Below are 25,485 nucleotides of genomic sequence, written 5' to 3'. Positions count from 1 at the left end.
TGTTACCAAGCACGGTAACGAAACGTCTGCGGAACAACAAACCAGCTTGGCGAGCCAACTAACCTCAACACCCACAACCCGAGCTACAGATCTACTCCAAAACCTTAGAGTCTAAGGTTGAATTAAAGCATTTCCAATCTTCATGTTGTGTTTGACACAGCCTCTTTAAACCTCTGTAACATGGCCCAACTATGGCGGCACGATGGCTCAATGGCTAACACTGCTGCCTCAAAGCGCCAGTGACCGGGATTCAATTCCAGCCTCGGGTGACTGTCCATATGGAGTTTGCATGTTCTCTGCATGGATTTCCTCTGGGTGCTCCGCTTTCCTCCCACAGTCCAAAGATGTGCAGGTTAGATGGATTGGCCATGCTAAATTGCCCATGGTGTCCAGGAATGTGCAGGCTAGATGGATTAGCCATGGGAAATGTGGGGTTACGAGGATTGGGTCTGGGTGGGATGTTGTTCAGTTGGTGCAGACTTGATGTGTTGAATGGCCTCTTTCCACACTGTAGGGATTCTATAATTCTGTTCCCTTTCTTCAAGTCATTTTTTGAAATCATTATCAGTGACTTTGTTCCTTGTAGACATTTCAAGTAAACGCAAAATACTCTGGGTGCTGGAAATTTGAAATTTAAAATAAGAAGAGCATGCTGGAGAAACTCAGTAATCTGGCAGCATCAATGAAGAGAGAAACAGTTAATATTTTGAGTCCGATATGACCCTTCTTCAGAGCCAGGTTAGAACCAGAAGAGTCATACTGGACTTGAAATGCTAACTCTTTCTCTCTCCTTAGATGCTGCCAGGTCTGCTGAATTGACCATTCAAGTCTTTGTCTTGCAAGTCTTGCATTTTCCATTCCGCAAAAGCCAAAAGTTCATCTGCAACTCTACTGCCCATATCCTAACTTAGATAAGTTCCTTTCATGTATTACCCCGTTCTCTCTGACCTGCATTGGTTCCCAATCTCGCAGTTTTCAGTTTCTCACCCTTGTTTCAAGCCCCTGCTGTCACCCTGCCTTTCCTGATATTTGTAACTTCCTCCAACCTAAATACAGTCATGGAGTCGGACAGCACAGGAACAGACCCTTTGGCCCAACTCGGCCATGCCGACCAGCTTTCCTAAACTGCACTAGTCCATTTTCCTGCATTTGGCCCATAATTGTACTCACCTCTGGCAGTTTGTTCCTTGTACGCATTAACCTCTGTGTGAAAAAGTTGTCCCTTGGGTCCCCTTGAAATCTTTCCCCTCTCACCTTAAGCCTATGCCCTCTAGCTTTGGACTCTCCCATTCTGGGGAAAAGATCTTTGCTATTCACTTTATCTATGGTCCTCATGACTTTATAAACCTCTATAAGGTCGCCCCTCAGCCTCCTACGCTCCAGGGCAAAAAAGCCCTAGCCTATCCAGCCTCTCCTTATAACTCAAACCCTCCAGCCTTGGTAACATGCTTGTGTGTGTTTTTTGCAACGTTTCCAGTTTAATAACATTCTTCCTCTAGCAGGGCAACCAGAATTGTATGCAGTACTCCAAGTGTAGCCTTACCAATATCACGCACAGCTGTAACATGGCATCCCAACTCCTGTACTCAATGCTGTGACCGATGAAGGCAAGCATACCAAACACGTCCTTCATCACCCTGCCTACCTGCGATGGAACTTTCAAAGAATTATGTACTTGCACCCCTAGGTCTCTCTGTTTGACAACACTCCCCAGAACCCTATCATTAATTGTTTAAGTCCTGCCCTGGTTTGTCCTACCAAAATGCAACACCTTGCATTTATATGAATTAAACTCCATCTGCCATTCTTTGGCCCACTGGCCCAGTTGATGAAGATCCCGCTGTACTCTTTTAGATAACCTTCTTCATTATCTACTGTACCACCAATTTTCGTGTCGTCTGCAAACTTATTAACCGTGCCTCCTATATTCACATCCAAATCGTTTATATAAATGACAAACAATAGTGGGCCTAGCATCAATCCTTGCGGCACACCCACCGGTCACAGGCCTCTAGTCTGAACATCAACACACTACCACCACCCTCTGTCTCCTACCAGTAATCCAATTTTATATCCAGTTGGCTAGCTCTTCCAGGATCCCATGTGATCTAACCTTACTAAGCGGTTTACCATTAGGAACCTTGTTGAAGGCCTTACTAAAGTCCCTGTAGACAATATCTGCAGCTCTGCCTTCATGTATCTTAGAGTTATAGTCATACAGCACCGAAACAGATCCTTCGGCCCAACTTGTCCATGTCCAGCAAATTTCCCAAACTAAAGTAGTCCCACTTACCTTTGTTTGGCCCATATCCCTCTAAACCTTTCTTATTCATGTACCTATCCAAATGTTGTAATTGTACTTACATTGACCACTTCCTGTGGCAGATTATTCCACATACAAACCACCCTCTGTGTGACAAAAGTTGCCCTGGGGTCCCTTTTTAAATCTTTCTCCTCTCACCTTAAAACTGTCTTAAAATTTTATCTTATTTTATCCTTTATTTTATCTTAGTTATATTCTTGGTCACCATTTCAAAACACTCAATCAAATCTGTGAGACATGATTTCACATGCACAAAGCCATACTGTCTGATCCTAATCAGTCCTTGCCTTTCCAAATGCATGTAGATCCTGTCTCTAACAAATTACCCAGCACTGACATCAGGTTTACCGGTCTGTAGTTCTCTGGCTTTTCCTTGCGGTCTTTCTTAAATAAAGGTGTAACATCAGCCCTGAGTTCTGTAGGTTCCATGTCTTTCTTCACAGTAAATACTGAGGTGAACTATTTGTTTAGGATCTCCTCCATCTCCTATGGTTCCACACATAGATGGCCTTGTTTATTCTTAAGGGGCCAAATTCTCTTCCTGGTTACTCTTTTGCCTTTAATATACTTGTAGAATCTCTTTGGATTTTCCTTTACCTTATTTGCCAAAGCTATCTTGTGTCCCTTTTTGCCCTCCTGATTTTCCTCCTAAGTGTACTCCTACACCCCTATATTCCTCAAAGGATTCACTTGATCCCAGCTGTCTATACCTGCCATATGCCTCCTTTTTTTTGACCAGAGCCTCAAAACCTCTAGTCAACCAGTGTTCCCTACTCCTGCCAGCCTTACCCTTCACACTAACAAAATCTGGGCTTTTGCATCTTGATTTTAATTACACCACTGTTAGAGTCCTGCCTTCAGCCATCTTGGTCCTAATATTTGGGTAACCCTCGCCAAATTTCTCAACCTTTCTCTCCTTTTGGTCATCTGTGCCCATACCTCCTTGTGAAAGCAAATCAATGTGGATGCTGGAATTGTGAAATAAAAACAGAAAGGGATGGACTGTGTAGTTCCAAAGAAGAGTCATATCGGACTTGAAACATTAACTCTTCACAGTTGCTGCCAGACCTGCAGAGTTTTTCTGCTCATGGTTTGGTAACATTCTTGTGAAGTTTGAGGCATGTTAATATGTTAAAGCTGCTCCATAATTGATTGATATGATATGATTATATCATATTGATTTTTGTCTGTGCACTGCATAGATCGATCAAGGAGATTTTCTGTGTTGGTCAGGGGTCAATGTGCTGAGGAGAAACTGAATCACTGAAGGACTCTAAAATAAGGTCCCCATACTGACAGGTTGTATATAAATAGTGAACCTGCTGTTATGAAGAATTCCACCTGCGTACCTACAATGGGATTGGTAAACAAACATTTCAACTTCATTGCAAAAGTGGATAGATGGATTTCCTGTGTACAAAACTGAAAGATTATATCATACCATGCTGGACAATTGGATATCTTTTGAGTGGAGTCTTTCTCCCTTTCTACAACACTTAATATTACAACAGGAATTCCTCAGGGTAGTTTCCTAGACCCAACCATCTTCAGCTACTTCATCAATGACCACTCCTCCATTATAAGGATAGGAATAAGGATGTTCACAGATGATTGCACAATTTTCAGCACCATTTGTGACCCCTCAGATACTGTCCAGCAAGACCTGGACAGTATTCAGACTTAGACTTTCAAGTGACAAGTGACACAGGTGCCGTACAATAACCATCTCCAATAAAAGAGAATCTAACCATCACCCCTTAATGTTTAATGACATTACCATTGCTGAATTCCCCATTATTAGCAGCTTGAGGAATACCATTGATCTATAACTGAATGGACTATCCATATAAATATACAAGAGCAGGTAAGAGGCTAGGAGTCCTGCAGCTAGTAACTCACCACTTGACTCCCTGTGGCCTGCCCACCATTTACAAGGCACATGTCCAGAGTGTGATAGAATCCTCCACACTTGCCTGGATGAGTGCAGCTTTAACAACACTCAAGAAGCTTGATTCCACCCAGAACAGAGTAGCTCACCTGATTGGCACCTCATCCACCCCCTTTAATATTAATTCTCTTCACTGATACACTAGTGACAACAGTGTGAACCATCTTCAAGATGCATTGCAGTAACTCACCTCCAGCAGTACTTTCCAAACCTGCAATCTCTATCATCTGGAAGGACAAGAGCAGCAAATTGTAAAGGAGCACTACAACCTGCATATATGTCTATCCACACACCATCCTGGGTCCTGACTGTATTGTGATTCCTTCACTGTTGCTGGGTCAAAATCCTGCAACTCCTTTTCCGGCAGTAGTCGCTGTCTCTCTACATAACTTGGACTGCGGCAATTCAAGCTGAATATCTTCGGAACAGTTACAAATGGGTGACAAATTTTGGCCCAGCAAGCAATCCCAAAATCCCAAGTCTATGGCTCAGTCCCACCGTAAACATATGACTGACTGATCCCTGTGGACTCCTTCTGTCTGAAGTCTTTTCACAGCCAAGCATTGGATAACACAGATATCCAATGGTACTTCTAGTGTCTATGCCCTCTGTCATTTGCAAATCTGGGTTGAGTTCACACACCTGAGAGTGCAGTAATCCCCACTTCCTCTGCATATGTAATATGATTATCACCTCATTTGTTATGCTGATAAAAAGTCTTGCTTCTGTTCACCATTTATAAACCCAGAGGCAAGCCCGTATTGAAGACTGAAATTCAATTTAATGCTCACTGTAAAATTGGATTTACAATTTTTTTTCCACTTAAGTCTGCAGTTTAGTACCCTGATCAGTGAAACTTTGGAATTTGCTACCAAATGGAATGGCTGAGGCAATTTACAGGTTTCATTTAAGAGAAGCTAGATATATGCATGCGGTAGGAATAGCAACATATCGTGACATGATCATATGAAGTAAGGGATGGGAAGTCATTGGTGTGGAGCATAATTGTCAGCACAGCCAATTAACTTGTGCTGTGCTGCAGAATTCTATGAATTGGCTGCCTTGCATTTCAGTTCAGTATCTCTCCTTTGTCTCCCTTCTTCCCTGGAAGTGTTTCTTGTCATCCTGTATATTGTGTCCACTGTTTAAAAGAACTGTAATATACCTTGTCTCTGCTTGAAGCAAGAAGATAAAGAGTGGTTATAGCTGGTGATATGCTTCCTTACCCCTGCATCAATGAGTAGCATAGCCCAAACACGGGACTGAGATTGTGTCTGGCAAGATGGAAGGAAAGGGTCAGTTGATGAGGGGAAACCTTTTGATTGAAGATTTTTTTGTCTTGGACCTTTTCAATTTGGTTGGAAAAATATTCCATGTTTTAAAAAAAAATTTGAGAATATATTTCAAACAAAATGTTTTGCAGCTAAAAGGTTTGGAATCACGGACGTTCCCATTGACATAGTAAACACGATTTCAATCGCGACGCAAGAACGGTTAAAAATGATCATCGGAAAACTGACATCAATAGCACAACACAGAATGGAAACGCACAAGGTATGTGGAGCAGGTGTCCCTGTGCCTGAGGAGGGTTGCTCTCTGCTTGACTAAACTTATACTGGTGCGTAAGATGTTCAGCTGCTGCTGTGCTGTTTGTCGTTGTTTTGAAGTCATCCATTCATAGTTCGACCATGTCAGTCATGGCTCAGTGGGCCACACTGTGTGCTATGAGAAGCATAGTTTGTGAGAGTTGTGTACATTGCTCTGGGAACATCAGCCCAAACAATGTGGGGGTGATTCACAGAGAAGGTGTTGTACTTTGGATTACGTTCACACCAAGGCCCTATCTGCTCGCTTGCCTAAAAGATCCTGTTATTCGATTTGAAGAGGAGCGGAGAAATTTTGCCTGGTGCCCTGGCCAATCTTTATCCCTCATCCAGCATCACTTGAAGTGGAGACATACTTCAGCAATGCTGCCCCACTAACCACCACCACCACCAAAAACAGTCACGCCCTTTAGGTTGTGAAATGGTGTTGGTCTGATTAGAGGTCACAGAAAATTTGGGTGTGACTTTATGTGGGATTCGTAGGGCAAGTTGTAGCCCAGTGGTGATGCTTCTGGGATAGTAGCCTTAAGACTTGGATCAATGTGTTGGAGAGATGTGTTCAGATTTCCCCATGGTAAAATAAAATGAGAATAAATTGTATGTCTCGTTGTACCAGATTGCTGTTAAAAAAAATCCCTGGTTCTTTGACTTTCTACAGGGAGGAAATTAGTGTAAACTCAGTCTAGCCTTAGTGTGATTCCAGGCACTCAACAATGTATGGTAAAATCCTGAGAGTCAAATCCCAAAGGATTTGCCCTCAGATTTTCAGTGGAGATTTGTGATATCTGAGGAGGCCCTGTTTTCATATGGATACATCAATTTGGAGCCGGATATACATGTAAATCCCCAAACCAGTTCAGCACAGAGTTCATTCCCTAATGGTCAGGAGTGAACCAGATGGATTTTATGACATTCAATAATAGCTTCATTCTCACCATTACTGAAACTAGCTTTCAATTCCAGGTTTATTAACTGAATTAGATTTCCACGCACTGCTATGGTGCGATTTAAAGCCTTACTGGCCTTTCCTACAACACCCATGTACATGAACTTTAAAAAAAAGTCAAAAACAGAATTAAAATGCCAAATATAGTAAAGGTGTAAAAAAAGGTCTTTATTCAACTCGTTCTCACTATACAGTGGTCAACCTGGTAAACCAGAGCTTTGCTGTGAAAGATGTCTGAAACAAATCTCCAGGAAAATTTTATAATACTTTTCTGTTTTGCATTCTCTGTTTGGACAAGCAAGAAACGGCCCATCATGTCATTAATGCAGTCAGATATATTTTTGGTAGTATGGTGCTGCAGTGCAAAATCCTAGAGCATTTCTCTAACTTTAGCAGCTACTGCTAAAGAGGTAAACATTGGTCGGACTCTTCAGAATCAACCATCTCCTCTTTTGAAAAATATAGCACTGTTTTTGTTGCATAATTTGTCATTTGCATGTGCAGCATGCAGCACTATCCACTTCCATGTTGTGCTGTATGGTTGTATGTAATAGATTTTCCACGTGGCCTCTTGCAGGTCAGTGAGAAGGCTCTTATCATCAGGATGTCTGGCCTCACTCAGCTGCGATTCATTCTCAATGTCTTGTACAGTGACTTTTTTGAACCGATCAGTGTGGAAACAATTGATCATTGCAGCTTTCATCATGTTGCTCATCAACTTCAAATGTAGATATGAATTAATAGCTGAAGTTGGCCATTTGGCACTTAAAGCCTACTTCGCCATTCAATAGCTGATGGCTGATCTGTTTGTGTTCCGACATCAACATCGCATCTACCACTACTACTCCCATAATCTTTGATTCCTTTGCCTAAAAAGAATCTCTCTATCTCCACCTTTAAAATTTTCGTTGATCCTGCTTCCAATGTCTTCTGAGGCAGAATGTTCCAAAGTCTGAACTCTGACAGAAAAAGTTCTCCTCGTCTCTGTCTGAAAAGGGCAATCCTTAATTTTAAACAATGCTCAGAGATACTAAGAACAGCACATGCTAGAGACAGAAATAACACAGTGTGGAGCTGGAGGGACACAGCAGGCCAAGCAGCATCAGAGGAGCAGGAAAGTTGACGTTTCGGGTCGGGACCAAACAGTGCTGCCTAGTTCTGAATTGACTGACGAGAGAAACATTCTTTCCATGTTCACCTTGTCCATAAGACCATAAGATATAGGAACAGAATTAGGCATTTGACACACTGAGTCTGCTGTGTCATTTGATTAAGGTTATGTTTCTCAATCCCATTTTCTTGCTTTCTCCCTGTAACCTTTGATCCTCTTATTAATCAATAACTTACTTATCTCTATCTTAAATATAGTCAGGATTGGCCTCCACAGCCCTCTGTGGCAATGAGTTCCCCAGATTCATCACCATTTGGCTAAAGAAATTCCTCCTCATTTCCGTTCTTAGGGGCCGTGCCTTCACTCTGAGGCCGTGCCCGCGGGACCTAGTCTCTCCTATTAGTGGAAACATCTTCTCCATGTCCACTCTATGCAGGCCTGTTTGTATTCTGTAAGTTTCAATGAGATCCCCCCCACCGTCGTCCTTCCAAACTCCATAGAGTACAGGCTCAGAATCCTCAACAGCTTCTAATATGACAATCCCTTCATCCCTGGGATCATTCTTGTAAACCTCGTCTGGATCCCGTCCAACATTTGCACATCCTTCCTTAGATACGGGGTCAAAAACTGCTCATGATATTCCAAATGTAATCTGACCAGAGCCGCCTTTATTCTTCTTTATTCATTCATGGGGTGAGGGCGTCGCTGGCTAGGCAGCATTCATTGCCCATCCCTAATTGCCCAGAGGGCAGTTCAGAGTCAACCACGTTGCTATGGGTCTGGTGTCACATGTAGGCCAGACCAGGTAAGGTTGGCAGTTTCCTTCCCTAAAGGACATTAGTGAATCAGATGGGTTTTTCCTGACAATCAACAATGGATTCATGGTTTTCTTTAGATTCCTAATTCCAGATATTTTTTGTTGAATTCAGATTCCATGATCTGTTGTGTTGGGATTTGAACCTGGGTCCCCAGAACATTATCTGGGTCTTTGGATTAACAGGCCAGCGGTAATACCACTAGGCCATTGCCTCCCCATTTGCCTTATACAGCCTAAGCAATACATTCCTGCACTTGTATTCTAGCCCTCTCAGAATGAATGCTAACATTGCATTTGCCTTCTGAACTGTTGACTGAACTGATGTTAACCTTAATAGAATTCTGAACTAGGATTCGTAAGTCCCTTTGCACTTCAGATTTCCAAAGCCTTTTCCAGTTCGAAAGTAGTCTACACCTCTCTTCTTCCTACCAGAGTTCGTAATCTCACACTTTCCCACATTATATTCCATCTGCCACATTTTTGCCTGCTCTACGAGCCTGTCCAAGCCCTTCTGCAGCCTCCCCACTTCCTCAACACTACCTGTCCCTCCACCTAGATCTGTGTCATCTGCGATCTTAGCAACCATGCTCTCCATTCATTGTTCAGATCGTTAATGTATGACATGAATAGATGTGGTTCCGACACTGACCCCTCTGGAGCTCCACTAGTCACTGGCTGTGATTCTGAAAAGACCCCTTTATCCCCACTCTTTGCATTCTGCCAGTCAGCCAAACCTGTATCCATGCCAGTACCTTGTTCATAATACCATGGTCACTTATTTAGCAGCCTCCTGTGTGGCACCTTGTCAAAGGCCGTCTGGAAATTCAAATAGCTCACGTTGTCAAGACCATTCAGGATATTATACAATTCAGTTAAGTCACCCCTCGCTCATCTGAACTCCAGTCATATAGTCATAGGGATCTACAGCATAGAAAAAGGCTCTATGGCCTATGGCTGTGCACCAGTCAATAATAATCACCCAACTAATCCCATTTTCCAACACTTGGCCCAGAGCTTTGTGTGCCTTGGTATCACAAGTGTGATGCACATTTTTGGGCAATGAGAGGAAATCAGAGCATCTGGAGGAAAGCCATGAAGACACTGGGAGAATGTGCAAACTCTGTCTTTAACAATACTGTGGTGTACCTACACTGCATGATTGCAGCAGGTTCAAGGAGGCAGCTCAACATCACCACCTGAAGGACAGTTGGGAATGGGCAACAATTATTAACTTTACTGGCATTGAGAACTCCCCAGAAAACAAAGTGGAGGTAAGTGGACCCTAATGCTGTATTAGAAAAGCCTCAGTCTTTGTCCTTATCAAATAAGTATGAGCTACTTGTTGCCTTCTGTGAATGAGGTAGAGCTGCAGAATGGAGCTGTAAACTAACAATTGCACTATGGTGTAGGAGGAGTGAAAAGAAGTACGTATATTCGTATGAGGGTATGAAAATACTTTGCAGCTGTAACTAGTGCGAATGGAGGATGTCTTGCTTGCCCAGTGCCAGAGATAAAGAGCTGCAGGGGGAGAACATGAAGTACAAAAGGGAAAATCCACTTAACAACATATAGAAAATGAGATATTGTAGAGAGAGTTTGATCAACTAGAATGAAAATTTAAACAGCACATCCTCAAAGGTTATACATAAAAACAGAAAATCGGAACGGGGTAGGCTGTTTGAACCTGCAGCATTTGTGATAAGGCAGATAAATTAATTGTACAGTTAGAGCTACATTTTTTAATTTATTCATTAGATGAGGGCATTGTTGGATAGGCCAGCGTTTACTGCACATCCCAGTAGGCAGTTAAGAGTCAAACACATTGCTGTGGGTCAGGAATCATATGTAGGCCAGATCAGGTAAGGATGGCAGTTTTCTTCACTGAAGCTTCAATGGTATCAATGTGGACTTCAAGCTTCAAAATCTCCCCTCCCCCAACCGCATCCCAAAACCAGCCCAGCTAGTCCCCGCCTCCCTAACCTGTCCTTCCTCCCACCTATCCCCTCCTCCCACCTCACGCCCCACCCCCATCTCCTACCTACTAGCCTCATCCCGCCCCCTTGACCTGTCCATCCTCCCTGGACTGACCTATCTCCTCCCTACCTCCCCATCTACACTCACCTTTACTGGCTCCATCCCCGCCTCTTTGACCTGTCTGTCTCCTCTCCACCTATCTTCTCCTCTATCCATCTTCTATCCGCCTCCCCCTCTCTATTTCAGAACCCCCTTCCCCTCCCCCATTTCTGAAGAAGGGTCTAGGCCCAAAACATCAGCTTTCCTGCTCCTCTAATGCTGCTTGGCCTGCTGTGTTCATCCAGCTCTACACCTTATTATCTCTGGATAAAGAAGCAGATAGGTGGAGAGGAGACGGACAGGTCAAGGAGGTGGGGATGGAGCCAGTAAAGGTGAGTGTAGGTGGGGAGTTAGGATGGGGGTTGGTCAGTCAAGGGAAGATGGACAGGTCAAGGAGGCGGGAATGAGGCTGGTAGGTAGGAGGTGGGGGTGGGGCTTGAGGTGGGAGGAGCAGATAGGTGGGAGAAAAGATGGACAGGTCAAGGAGGCGGGGACGAGCTGGACTGGTTTTGGGATGAGGTCGGGGGTGGGGAGATTTTGAAGCTTGTAAAGTCCACATTGATACCATTGGGCTCATGGTTCCCAAGCAAAATATGAGGTGCTCTTCCTCCAGCCTTCGGTTGGCATCGTTGTGGCACTGGAGGAGGCCAAGGATGGACATGTCGACCAAGGAGTGGGAGGGGGAGTTGAAGTGGTTCGCGACTGGGAGGTGCAGTCATTTGTCGCGAACCAAGTGTGTAAGTGTTCCGCAAAGCGGTCTCCAAGCCTCCGCTTGGTTTCCCCAATGTAGAGGAGGCCACATCGGGAACAGCGGATACAGTATACCACATTAGCAGATGTGCAGGTGAACATCTGTTGAATGTGGAAGGTTTTCTTGGGGCCTGGGATGGGGGTGAGGAGAGAGGTATAGGGGCAGGTGTAGCATTTCCTGCGGTTGCGGGGAAAAGTACCAGGGGTAGTGGGGCTAGTGGGGAGTGTGGAGCGGACAAGGGAGTCACGGAGAGAGCGGTCCCTCCTGAAAGCAGATAAGGGTGGGGAGGGAAAATTGTCCTTGGTAGTGGGGTCAGATTGCAGGTGGCGGAAATGGCGGAGGATGATGTGTTGAATTTTTTTCCAGGTGGTTGCCAGAGATGGAAACAAAGGTCCAGGAAGGAGAGAGAGGTATTGGAGATGGTCCAGGTGAACTTAAGGTTGGGGTAGAAGGTGTTAGTAAAGTGGATGAACTGTTTGAGCTCCTCGTGGGAGCACAAGGCGGCGCCTTTTTCCAGGTGGTTGACAGAGATGGATTTTAAGTCCTGTTTTGTATCGTGCAACAAATCTTCTAGAAAAGAATGGCCATATTAGGAAGGATTTCCACATTGAGTTGAGTGTACCGTAGATAAGGCCAAAACTGTAATATTGAATATAAAGCTGATTATGTAAGTATAAGAAGCGAGTTGACCCAGGTGGATTGGGTAATTGGATTAAAAGATATAACAGTAGATTCCATTGAGAAATTAAAAATCTGACTGGAAAGGAGATCCATTCATTGATCAGTAACTTATGGATCTAAGGGTAGTATTTGATTGAAAGAGCAAGTGTGTGATAAAACAGCACAACTTCTGTTAATGCTCTTAAAGTAATAAAATAACTCATGACAATTCACAGCAACATTGTAAAGAAAAAGGAGAGTCACAGTAGGAGATATTCAGTTTGATGGTTGAAAGATTAATCCAAGAGTAAGGTTATAAACAGTGATTTAAAGGAGGGAAGAGAAACTGAGATTTAGGCAGAGCATAGCTGGCTAAAAGCATAGCTACCAACAGTGAAACAATTAGTAAGGCAAATCGTATATTGTCCTTTATAAGTAAGAGGATTAGTATACAAGAGTAAGGAAGTCATATTGCAATTGTACAAGGTTTTATGGAGACCACACCTGGTATAAAACTATCTATGGTTTTGGTCTGTATACACTAGGATGGATAAGTGTACATTTGAGGAGGTATTCTGTAGTTTGACGCAAAGAATTACGGTGCAAAAAGAGACCATTTGGCCCATTGTGTCCGCATTAGCTCTGTTATCCAGTGCCAATCTCCTGCCTTTTCCTTATATTCCTGCAGTAATATCCTTTATGATGCAAAAGACATCTATTGCCCTCTTGAATGCTTCAGTTGAATCTGACTCCATCACATTTCCAGGCAGTGCATTACATACCCTAACAAAGTGCTGTGAGAAAAAGTTTCTTCTCACCCTTGCTTTATTCAAACATCGCTTTAAATCGATGCCCTCTGTTCCTTGTTTCTTTTAGAAGCGGGAACAGCTTCACCCTATCTATTCTGTCTGAGCCGTTCGTGATTTTGAAAACCCCATTCAGATCTCCTCTTATCTTTCTTCTCTCCAGGGATAATGGTCCCAACTTCTTTAATCTATCCTCATAACTGAAGTTTCTCATGCCTAGAACCATTCTTTGAAATTGCTTCTGCACTCTCTCCATTGCAATGGTATCTTTGTTGTAATGTGGCACCCACAACTGTATACAATACTCCAGCTGAGGTCTAACAAGTATCTGTACAGATTCATCATCACCACCTTGCTCTTGTACTCTCTGCCCCTGTGACAAAGCTGAGAACACTGTTTGCTCTATTAACTCTCCACGTATCCTCCCACCTTCAGTGATCTCTGCACATATACACCCAGGTTCCCTCTGCTCATCCTGCACTCCTTTTAGAATTGTACCCCTTTTTTATATTGTCTTTCAACATTCTTCCATCAAAAGTGCATTACTTCACATTTCTCTGCCCCCACCCCCGCCACTCCACCAGATTGTTAATGTGCTTTTGGAGTTCCGCAATTCTTCCAAGTCCCATGCCGTCTGCACACTTGAAAATTGGCCCCGATATGCCAAGATCTACATCATTAACATACATCAAGAAAAGCAAAAGCCCCCATATCAACCTCTGTGGAGCTTTGCTGCAAACATTCCTCCTTCCTGAAAAATATCCAATCACAATTACTCTCTGTTTTCTATCACTTAGCTGATATTGTATCCATGTTGCTATTGTCCATTTTATTCCATGACCTGTAACCACCTTCACCAGTCTGTTGCGAGACACTGTATCAACTGCCTTCTGGACATCCATGTACACTGCGTCATAAATATTCTCCTCATCAACCCTTTCCATTACCTCTCCAAAAAAACTCCCAGGTTAGTTAAACATGATTTTCCCTTTAGAAATCCATGCAGTCTCTTGCTAATGAACTTTTTCCATATGACTACTAAATCTATCCTAAGTTTCCCCAATACAGAAGTCAAACTAACTGGTCTGTAATTGCCAGGATTTGCCTTACCAACTTTTCTGGGCAAGGCTATAATGTTAGCAATTCTCCAGTCTTCTGGCACCACCCTGGAATTAAGAGAAGACTGAGAAGTTAAGGCCAGCGCCTCAGCAATTACAACCCTCACTTTCTTTCAAATCCTTAGATGTGTCTCATCTGGTCCTGGTGTCTTGTTAACTTCAAGTACCAACAATCTATCCAAAACTACTTCCTTCCTAATTGTGATCCCTTCTAGTGACAGTGTTTCTTCCTCTGTCTCTATGGCCTGGGAAGCATCATGACAAATGTAAAATATTTATTTAGTACCTCAGCCTGCCCTCTGCCTCCATCTGTTAATCACCTTTTGGTCTCTGATCAGCCTAATCCTCCTTTAACCACTCTTTAATGTTTATATGCCTGTAGAAGACTTTGGGATTTCCCTTCACCTTGTCTGCCAGTCTTTTCTCATAGTTCCTCTCCCCTTTTCTTATTTGTTTCTTTACCTCCCCCCTAAACTTTTCGTATTCTGTTGATTCTCAATTGTATTTTCTATGGTACATCTATCAAAAGCACACCTTTTCTTTCTGATGTTAATTACTTCTTTGGTTGTCCAGGGAACTCTGGATTTGTTTGCCTTACCTTTTGTATTAGATAGAATACACCTTGACTGTACCTGAACTATCAGCTCCTTGAAGGTGCAGTTACTGATTTTCCTGCTAACTACTTATTCCAATTAATTCTGCTCAACTCTGTTCTAATCAGTTCTCCGCCAATTGATTTTTCTTGCTCTGGATTGTTGCAGGTCATTCTGGGGAGATGATGACCCAGTGGTATTATCACTAGACTGTTAATCCAGAGTCAAAGTCAGAAATTGCTGGCAAAGCTCAGCATGTCTGGTAATGTCTGTGGAGAGAAAACATTTTGAGTCCAGTGACCCTTCTTTGTTTTTTTTTTATTCATTCAGACTGACAAGCAATGTTCTGGGGACCTGGGTTCAAATCCTGTCATGGCCAATAGTAGAATTTGTATCCAATAAAATTTCTGGAATTAGGAATCTAATGATGATAGTGAAACCCCTATCAATTGTCGGAAAGCCCATCTGGTTTACTAATGCCTGGCCTACATGTGACTCCAGATCCACAGCAATGTGGTTGATTTTCACCTGCCCTCTGGAGTTGGTTAGAAAGCTTCTCAGTTGTAACAATCTGTAGAAAGAAGCAATGAAACTGGATGGACCACTTGGCATCAGCGTAGGCACTGTTGATCCTGCAGAGTTCTCTTTACTAATATCTGGGAGCTAATGCCAAATTCGGAAGGGCTGTCTCTCAGATTTGTCAAGCAACAACCTGACATTGTCTGCCAGGTATGATTATGTTGCAGACACCACCGTCACCATTCCTCGATACGTCCAATCTGATTGCCGGACAGACACAGCAGAGGTGGCAGCGCAGTGGTGTACTATCGGGAGGGATTGCCCTGGGACTCCTCAACATTGACTCCAAACACCACAAAGTCTCATGGCATCAGGTCAAATTGGTCAATGAAACCTCCAGCTCATTACCACGTACCGATCTCCCTCAGCTGTTGACTTTGTGCCCCACGACCGAGGCAAGTGGGGAGGGTTCTATCAAACTCCTGCCTTGTGCATTGTAGGTGGTGGCCAGATTTTAGGGAGTTGGGTGAGTTACTTTCTCTGGATTCCTAGCCTCTGACCTGCTCTCGTAATCACAGTTTTTATGTACAGTTCAGTTTCTTGTTACTGATACCCCAGGATATTGATAGTGGGGGATTCAGTGATGCTACTTCCGTTAAATGTCAAGGGGCAGTGGTTAGATTCTCTCTTTTTTGAGATAGTCATTGCCTGGCACTTGTGTGGTGTGCATGTCACTTGCCACTTGTCAGCCCAAATGTGGATATTGCCCAGTCGTGTTCTATTTGGACATGGACTACTTCAGTATCTGAGAAGTCACAGATGGTGCTGAACATTGTGCAATTGTCAGCGAATATCCCCACTTATGATGGAGGAAAGACATTGATGAAGCAGCTGGAAGGTGGTTGGGCCTCGGACTCTTAAGTCATCAATATGTAAAATAAATGGTTGAGGGCCAGGATAGATCCTTGAAGACACTACTTGTCACATCTTGCCAATTAATGTCAATGCCTAGTATCTCTATTCTGTCTGACTTGCCACTCACCAGTTTCCTAGCTGAGTGGTGATGCCCTAAAAGTGGATCAGCTTTACCAAAAGGCTGTAGAGGAAGGCTATGTATCTCATTGTTGTCTGTGCTGGCTCTTAGAGTTAGCTGTTTCATCTCTACCCCTTGTTCTTACTCCATAGCCATGCAAATTTTTCCTTGTCAAGTACTTATCTAATTCTTCTGACAGTTATTATCATAAAATCCCTACAATGTGGAAACAGGCCATTCGACCCAACAAGTCCACACTACCCCTTTGAAGAGCATCCTGCCCTGACTCATTCCCGTACCCGTCTGATTCCCTATGTCCAACCCACCTAACCTAAACATCCCTGGACACTATGGGCAATTTAGCAATTGGTAGGTAGCCAATCCACCTACCCGCACATCTTTGGACTGTAGGAGGAAACCGGAGCACCCGGAGGAAACACACACAGACACAGGGAGAATGTGCAAACTCCACACAGACAGTCGCCCAAGGGTGGAATTGAACCCAGGTCCCTGGCGCTGTAAGGCAGCAGTGCTAACCACTGAGCCACCATGTCGCCAAATAATTGTTGAATCTGCTTTCAGTGCCCTTTCATGCAGCGGCTTTCCAATCCGACTGTCCCCCTGACCCCAGCGAAGGAAAACATTTGCCTCCTTCCCTTCTGGTAGCCTGTGCCAAAGTGCTGTTCATTGATGCAAAGTGCATCAATGCCTGATCCTGCCTTTTGATCCTTGCTGTAGTGCTTGCATATGGGGTTCTGAAAAGAGAATAGACACTTGGCACATTGTTATCACCTTTTGAGAATTCTCATCCTGTCTTGTTTAAGGTGGTGCAGTTACAAGTTTCTCCTCTAGGAGGAGATAGATAAGCATCTCAACACCTTGTGTTGAGGCTTCAGGTGAGCTTCATGACTAGCAAGGGCAGTGGAGGCAGATTTATTAGTAACATTCAAAAGAGAATTGGACTTGTAGAATCCTAAAAGCTTCAGTGCAGCAGTCCATTCTCCCCATAGTACCTCTGCTAGCTTTTGGAAAATGCAATTGTGCTTAATCACTGACTGCTTTTGTGTTAAATGCCCCAAGTTCCTCATCCCCACATGTTTTGTGGGAAAAAAAATCTACTAAGCTCTAGGGGAACAGTAGAATGAGACAATGAGTTGTTAGAATCTAGTATGCACTGCCTGACGTGGAGGCAGATTCAACTGAGGCATTTGGAAAGAATTAGAACATAGAACATAGAACATAGAACATTACAGCGCAGTACAGGCCCTTCGGCCCTCGATGTTGCGCCAACCTGTGAAACCAATCTGAAGCCTATCTAACCTACACTATTCCATTATCATGCATATGTTTATCCAATGACCATTTAAATGCCCTTAAAGTTGGCGAGTCTACTACTTTTGCAGGCAGGGCATTCCACGCCCTTACTACTCTCTGAGTAAAGAACCTACCTCTGACATCTGTCCTATATCTATCACCCTTCAATTTAAAGCTATGTCCCCTCATGCTAGCCATCACCATCCGAGGAAAAAGGCTCCCACTGTCCACCCTATTTAATCCTCTGATCATCTTGTATCTTGTATTAGATGGTTATTTGAAACATAGGGATATTCAGGGCTTTGAGAAGGCAGGAGAATGGTGCTAAGTGCAATACTAATTCAGAGAACTGGTGCAAACATGATGGCTTGATTAACCTTTCTTTGCATTGTAACAATTGTGTGATTCAAAAATCTATCTAACTAAGCCTTATGTAAATTTAAAGACCAAATAGCTTATGAGGAAGAGATTTCCATGTTGCAATGACCCTTTAAGAGAAATATTTCTTCCCATCTCTTTTATTTTTTAAACAAGTTCCCCTAATTTTAGTCGCCCTTACAAATGGAAACATCCTTCTGATATCCACCCTATCTTGCCTTCATATATCTTGGTTTTTGCTTAGATCACTTGTCATTCTTGTAAACTCCAATTGATATCTGACTACCCTGTTCAACCTTTTGTAGGAGTGAGTCAAATGAATCTTCTCTGAACTGCTTCTAAAGCAATTAAAACATTTTTCAAGTGAGGGATAACTAACAGTACTCCAGATATGGTCCTACGGTTGCAGTAAAGCTTCAGTATTTTTATATTCCATTCACCAGACACTGAGCAACAACATTCCATTTGCCTTTCTAACCACTTGCTGTACCTGCCTTCTAATCTTGTGTTTCATGAATCAGAATACCCAGATCACATTGTGTCTCCAAGTCCTGCAAACTGTCTCCATTTAAATACTGACAAAATTCCTGACAAAATTGACAAGTTCACATTATATATCATCTGCCAAATAAGTTACCCCCTTCACTATGTCCTGTTGTGCAGCAACCTTTGAAGTGGCACCTTATCAAATGCTTCGAGTCATAGAGGTATACAGCACAGAAACAGACCCTTCGGTCCAACTTGTCCACGTCGATTGGATTTCCTATATAATCCCATTTGCCAGCAATTGGCCCATATCTCTCTAAACCCTTCCTATTCATATACCCATTCAGATGCCTTTTAAATGTTATTGTTGTACCAGTCTCCTCCACTTCCTCTGGTAGCTCATTCCATACATGCACCACCATCTGCTTGAAAAAGTTGCCACTTGGTTCCTTTTATATCTTTCCCTCTCACCTTAAATCTACGCCCTCTAGCTTTTGACTCCCCCACCCTGGGGAAAAGACCTTGTCTATTTACACTATCCATGCCCCTCATGATTTTATAAACTTCTATAAGGTCACCCCTCAGTCTCCGACGCTCTAGGGAAAATAGCCCCAGCCTATTCAGCCTCTCTCTATAGTTCAAACCCTCAAACCCTCCAACCCCAGCAACATCCTCGTAAATCTTTTCTGAACTTGAAAAAGTTTTGCAACATTCATCTTATAGGAGAGAGACCAGAACTGCACGCAATACTCCAAAAGTGGCCTAACCAATGTCGTGTACAGCCACAACATGACCTCCCAACTCCTATGCTCAATGCACTGACCAATAAAGGCAAGCATACCAAACGCCTTCTTCACTAGCCTACCTTCCTGCAACTCCACTTTCAAGAAACTAAGAACCTGCTCTCCAAGGTCCCTTTGTTCAGCAGCACTCCCCAGGATCTTACCATTAAGTGTACAAGTCCTGCCCCAATTTGCCATTCCAAAATGCAGCACCTCACATTTACCTAAATTAAACTCCATCTGCCACTCCTTGGCACATTAGCCGATATGATCAAGGTCCCGTTGTACTCTGAGCTAACCTTCTTCACTGCCCACTACACCTCTAATTTTAGTGTCTTCTGCAAACTTACTAACCATACCTCCTATGTTCACATCCAAACCATTTGTATAAATGATAAATATGTATAAATGCCTTCTGGAAGTTCCCTCTATTCAATGTTAAAATTATTTAATCAAAAACAGGTTAGCTGAAAACCATTTCCCTCTCCTAATGCCATGTTGGCTATGCCTGATCACTAAGTATACTACTTGGGACCTCCTCAATGATTAGATTTTGGCACCTTCCCTATGAAATGTGATGCTTATTACCCTATTACTTCATGCTTTCTACCTCACTCCTTTCTTGTACACATTTACAACATTTCCTATTTTCAAATCCATGAGGACCTTTCCAAAATTCAAGGAGATTTGGCAGATTATGACCAGTTCATCGAATGTCTGTATCTCGACTTCTTTAAAGGCCCTAGAATGCAGGCTATCTCATCCTGAAGGCTTATCAGACAGTAACCAACCGAGACTCCTAAGACAGCACCTTCCAAACCATGAACTCTATCGTCTAAAAAACAACAATAGCAGATGGATGGAAACTCCGCCACCAGCAAGTTGCTCTCCAAGTCACATACCATTCTGATTTGAATCAGTAATCTCTTTTCCTTCATTGTTGTGGGGTCAACATCTTGAAACTCTTTTCCTGACAGCACCATGGGGATTCCAACATTTCGAGAATTGCAGTGATTTAAGAAGGCAGCTCATCACCATTTTCTTCAGGATAATTAGGGATGGGTAGTGATTGTTGACCTTCCCTGTAATGCCCATGTCCTGCGAACAAATAAAAACTATCTGGCAGCATCTGTTTGTGAAAGAAAATTAATATTTTGGGTGTATGTCCTTTATCACATCAAACACTTTTTTTTGGTCACGTTTCTGCCTGTATTGGGTACTTGGCTTTTCTGAAGGCTTTCAGTAAAGTCCTACATGTGAGTAAGCAAAATTACAGCACGTGGGATCTGGGGTAGTATACTGACCTAAATTCAGAATTGGTTAATTGATAGAAGGTAGTGATGAGGAATAAACATATCGTAACATAAACAATAAACATGGACAGGTTGTGACTGTTTGCATACCGTAAGGGTCAGTGCTTGGACCCAAGCCGTTTGCAATCTCTAATCAATGATTTGGACGTGGGGACCAAATGTAAGATTTCCAAGTTTGCTGATGGCACAACATGAGGTGGTAATGTGCCTTGTAGGGAAGATGCAAAGAGACTTTAAGCAGATTTAGACAGGGTAAATGAGTGCATGAAAATGACAAGTGGACTATAATGTGGAGAAATATGAAGTTTCCATTTAGTAGGGAAAACAGAAATATTGAGTATTTCTCAAATGAGGAAAGATGGGAAGTATTGATGTCCAGTAGGATGAAGGTTTCTATGTTTATAGGTCACTGAAAGCTCATTCAGATGGAGTTTAGTAAAGAAATGATATGTTGGCCTTTATTACAAGAGGATTTATTTCATGTGTAAAGAATCTTAAAACCATACAGTACAGAATAGGCCCTTTGGCCCATAAAGTGTGCACTGACAAAAAATGTGCACAAGTCCCAATTTCCAGCACTAGGCCCATAGTCTTGAATGTTATGACATTTCAAATACTCATCCACATAATTTTTAAAGGTTGTGAGATGTCCTGCCTCAACTACCCTCCCAGCCAGTGCATTCCAGCTTTCCAGTGTCGTCTGAGTAAAAATTATTTCCCTCAAATCTCCTCTAAACCTCCTGCCTTTCAACTGAAAAAAGTGCCCCCTTGTTACTGACCTTTTAACTAAGGGGAACGGTTGCTTTCTACCCACCTTGTCCATGCCCCTGAATCAGCCTTCTCTGTTCTAAGGAAAACAGCCTGAGCTTATCTGGCATCTCTTCATAGAGAAACTGCTCCATCCTAGGCGCTATCCTGGTGAATCTCCTCTGCATCCCCACGAGTGCAATCACTTCCTTCCTATAGTGTGGTAATGAGAACTGTGCACAGTATTCCAGCTGTGGTTTAACTAAAGTTCTGCACAGATCCAGCATAACCTACCTGCTCTTATAATCTATACCATAACTAGTAAAGACATGTCCCATATGCCTTCTTAATTACTGTATTAACTTGCCCTGTCACTTTTAGGGATCTGTGGACAAGCAGCCCAAGATCCCTCTGTTCCTCTGAGCTTCCTAGAGTCTTGCCTTCATTGAATATTCCTTTATCTTTGTTATTTCTTCTAAAGTGCATCACATCACATTTATTAAATTTGCCCAATCCATCCATATCCTCCTGTATCCAAGACCTTCTTCCTCACTGTCAACCGCCTGCTCAATCTTTGCATCTTTTGCAACCTTATTTATTGTTTTCCCCCTTCCCACATCAATATTGCTTATATATATCACAAACAATGAGGGACCCAGCACTGGTCCCTGTGATATGCTACTGCATACTGGGCTCCAGTCACACACACACACCCATTTATCACAACCCTCTCCTACCACTAAGCCCATTTTGGATCCAACTGGCCATGTTACCCTGAATCCCATGCACAAAGAGACTCGTCTGTGTGGGACTTGCCAAAGGCTTTGCTGATATCCATGTAAATTACATCAACTGCATTATCCTCAACTACACACCTGGTTACCTCCTCGAAACATTTAACAAATTTGACCTCCCTCTGACAAAGCCACGCTGACTATCCCTGATCAAAGACAACGAGGTGCAGAGCTGGATGAACACAGCAGGCCAAGCAGCATCATAGGAGCAGAAAGGCTGACGTTTCGGGCCTAGACCCTTCATCAGAAATGGAGGAGGGAACTTCTTCAGGCTAGACATCCTTAGAAGAGGCTTCGCAGTGAGGTTAAAATTGAATCAGAGATAGCAGGAACTGCAGATGCTGGAGAATGGGATTTCTGATGAAGGGTCTAGGCCCGAAACGTCAGCCTTTCTGCTCCTACGATGCTGCTTGGCCTGCTGTGTTCATCCAGCTCTGCACCTTGTTGTCTCGGATTCTCCAGCATCTGCAGTTCCTGCTATCCCTGATCAATTGTTGCTTCTCCAAATGGAGATTAATTCTGTCTTTCAGAATTTTCTCCAGTACGTTCCCTATCACTGATTTGAGACTCACTGGCCTGTAATTCCCTGGTTTATTTCTACCACCTTTCTTGAATTGCAGAACCACATTAGTTGCCCTGCAGTCCTCTGGTACCTCTCCTTGTGGCCAGAGAGGAATTAAAAATTTGGATCAGGGCCCTTGTAATTTCCTCACTTGTCTCCCACAGCAGCCTGGAATACATCTTATTCAGACCTGGGGATTTGTCTACTTTGAAACCTACCAAAATCTCTAATTCCTCCTCAATCCCTGTCAATCTGCTAGAGAACCTCCGGCCTCAATCCCAAATTCTGAACCTATGTTGTCCTCCTCCAAAGTGAAGAGAGATGTGAAGTTTTTGTTAACACCCTACCAATGCTGTGGGCAGCACGGTGGCTTAGCGGTTAACACTGCTGCCTCAGCGCCTGGGTCTCAGGTCTGATTCCACCCTCGGGTGGCTGTGCGTGTGCCGTTTGTACTTTCTCTCTGTGTCTGCGTGGGTTTCCTCCAGGTAATCCGGTTTACTCCCATAGCCCAAAAATATGCAGGTTAGGTGAATTGGCCATGCTAAATTGCCTGTAGCGTCCAGGGATGTGCAGACTAGGTGGATTAGCCACGGGAAATGTAGGGTCGCAGGGATAGGGTAATGGGGGTGGATCTGGGTGGGATACTGTTTGGAGGGATGTTGTGGGCTCTGGCCACATAGCCTGCTTCCACACTGTAGGGATTCTGTGGATACCCTCTGGCTCCATACACAGACTGCCCCTTGGCCCTTAGTGGATCTCACTCTTTCCCAGGTTATCCTCTTCCCTTTGATACACTTACAGAATATCATGGGATTGCCCCCTAATCTTACTGCCAGTGTTTTTTCATTACCCCTCTTTGCTCTCCTTCTAAAGTTCTTTACTCCACTAGGACCTCCGTTGCTTTGTTCTCTTTGTACCTGTTAAAAAGCCTCTTTTCCCTCTTTGTAGACCAGAATATCCTGAGGCATTCAGCGTTCTCTGGGCTTGTTACTCTTGCAATTCACCGTAAAGGGAACATGCTGGGTCTGTACTCTCCCCAATTTCATTTTGAACACCCGCACCTTTCCTCACCCCATTCTGCCTAGAATTACTGAGAAGTAGTTGATCCCAGTCTAGTTTGGCCAGATTCTGCCTTATTTTAATAAAATCTACCTTACCCTGATCCAAAACGTATTTTGCAGACCATCTCTTTCCTTTTCTATAAAGAATTTAAAACGTATGGTATTGTGTTTGCTGTCACTAAACCCACTGCCACCTCAAAACACTTGTCTGGCTTCCTTCCCCACAATAAGGTCCAACACTGCACTGTCACTTGTTGGATCTTCTATATGTTGATATAAAAAGCTCTTCTGAATATATTTTAAGAAATAAACCCCCTGAAAACTCTATGTACTATGACAATCCCAATTAAAGTTTGGGATGTTAAAATCCCTTAATATAATCACCCCATTACTGTTTTCACACATCTCAGTGAATTGTCTACATATGTGCTCCTTTATTTCTCTCCATAGATGCCGCCAGACCTGCTGAATTTTTCCAACAATTTCTGATTTTGTTTTTATTTCTGATTTCCAGCATCCACAATTCTATTGGTTTTTGTTCTGCTGCTTTATTGCAATCAATTGTTTGGGGGTGGTGGGGGACGATGGAGGGTGTCTGTAACACACTCCCAGCAATGTGACTGTCTCCTTTTTGTTCCTCAGCTCTACCCACAATGCCTCATTTGAAGACCCTTCCAAGATATCATGCTTACTGCAGTAACTGACTCCTTAATTAAAAATGTGACACCACCTCCACTTTTCCACCCTGCCTGAAGATCCTATACCCTGGAATGCAGAATTGTTAATCCTGCCCCTCCCTTAAGCGTGTTTCCATGATGACAACAACATCGCAAATCCACCTGTCAATCCACACCCTTAACTCACCTGCCTTATCTCTAACACTCCAAGCATTAAAGTAGAGGCCATGCAGCCTGGCCTTACTCCTTTGAAACTCCATATGGCTGAACTGCCTCTGCCTTGATTCCTGTACTAAAGTATGTTATGTCCCTATGTATTGACAGTCTGTGTCCCCTCTCCCTGCTGAACTAGTTTAAATTCCTCCTGACAGCACAAGCAAACTCTATGCTCAAGGATGTTGGTACCCACTCTTGTTCAAGTGTTGATCTTGTACATATCCCACCTTCTCCAGAAATGCTCCCAGTGATCCAGGAATCTAAAACCTTCCCTCCTACACCAATCCTTAAGCCCCACATTTATCTGCTCTATTCTCCTATTTCTGTACTGCCTAGGAGTAATCCAGAAACTATAACCTTTAGGGTCATAGAACAAAGAACAGTACAGGCTCTTCGGCCCATGATGTAGTGCCGACCTAATATCCTACTCTAAGATCAAACTAACTTGCATACCCATAATTTTACTGTCATCCACGTGCCTATCCAAGAGTCGCTTAAATGTTCCTAATGTATCTGACTTTACTACCACCGCTGGCAGTGCATTCCACACACCCACCACTCTCTGTGTAAAGAACTTACCTCTGACATCTGCCCTATACCTTCCTCTAATCACCTTAAGATTATGCCCCGTGATCGTCATTTCTGCCCTGGGAAAAAGTCTCTGACTGTCCACTCTATCTATGCCTCTTGTACACCTCTATCAAGTCACCTCTCATCCTTCTTTGCTCCAATGAGAAAAGGCCTATCTCCCTCAACCGAATCTCATAAGAACCGAAAGAACTGCGGATGCTGTAAATCAGGAACAAAAACAAAGTTGCTGGGAAGCTCAGCAGGTCTGGCAGCATCTGTGAAG

The 25,485-nt window shown here is 43.3% G+C and overlaps 1 protein-coding gene across 1 annotated transcript in view; it reads left to right on the top strand.

The window, feature by feature from the left end:
• Window positions 1-25,485, top strand: part of LOC109911923 (transcription initiation factor TFIID subunit 4-like) — a 151,159-nt gene that overhangs the window by 99,731 nt on the left and 25,943 nt on the right. Inside the window, exon 12 of the mRNA XM_048605910.1 lies at window positions 5,695-5,825. Coding sequence (XP_048461867.1) covers window positions 5,695-5,825 — 131 coding nt within the window. The remainder of the gene's footprint in view (window positions 1-5,694; window positions 5,826-25,485) is intronic.

Source organism: Rhincodon typus, chromosome 15 (genome assembly GCF_021869965.1).
Source record: "Rhincodon typus isolate 14 chromosome 15, sRhiTyp1.1, whole genome shotgun sequence".
Taxonomy (NCBI): Eukaryota; Metazoa; Chordata; class Chondrichthyes; order Orectolobiformes; family Rhincodontidae; genus Rhincodon; species Rhincodon typus.
This window is presented reverse-complemented; position numbering and strand designations above follow the sequence as displayed.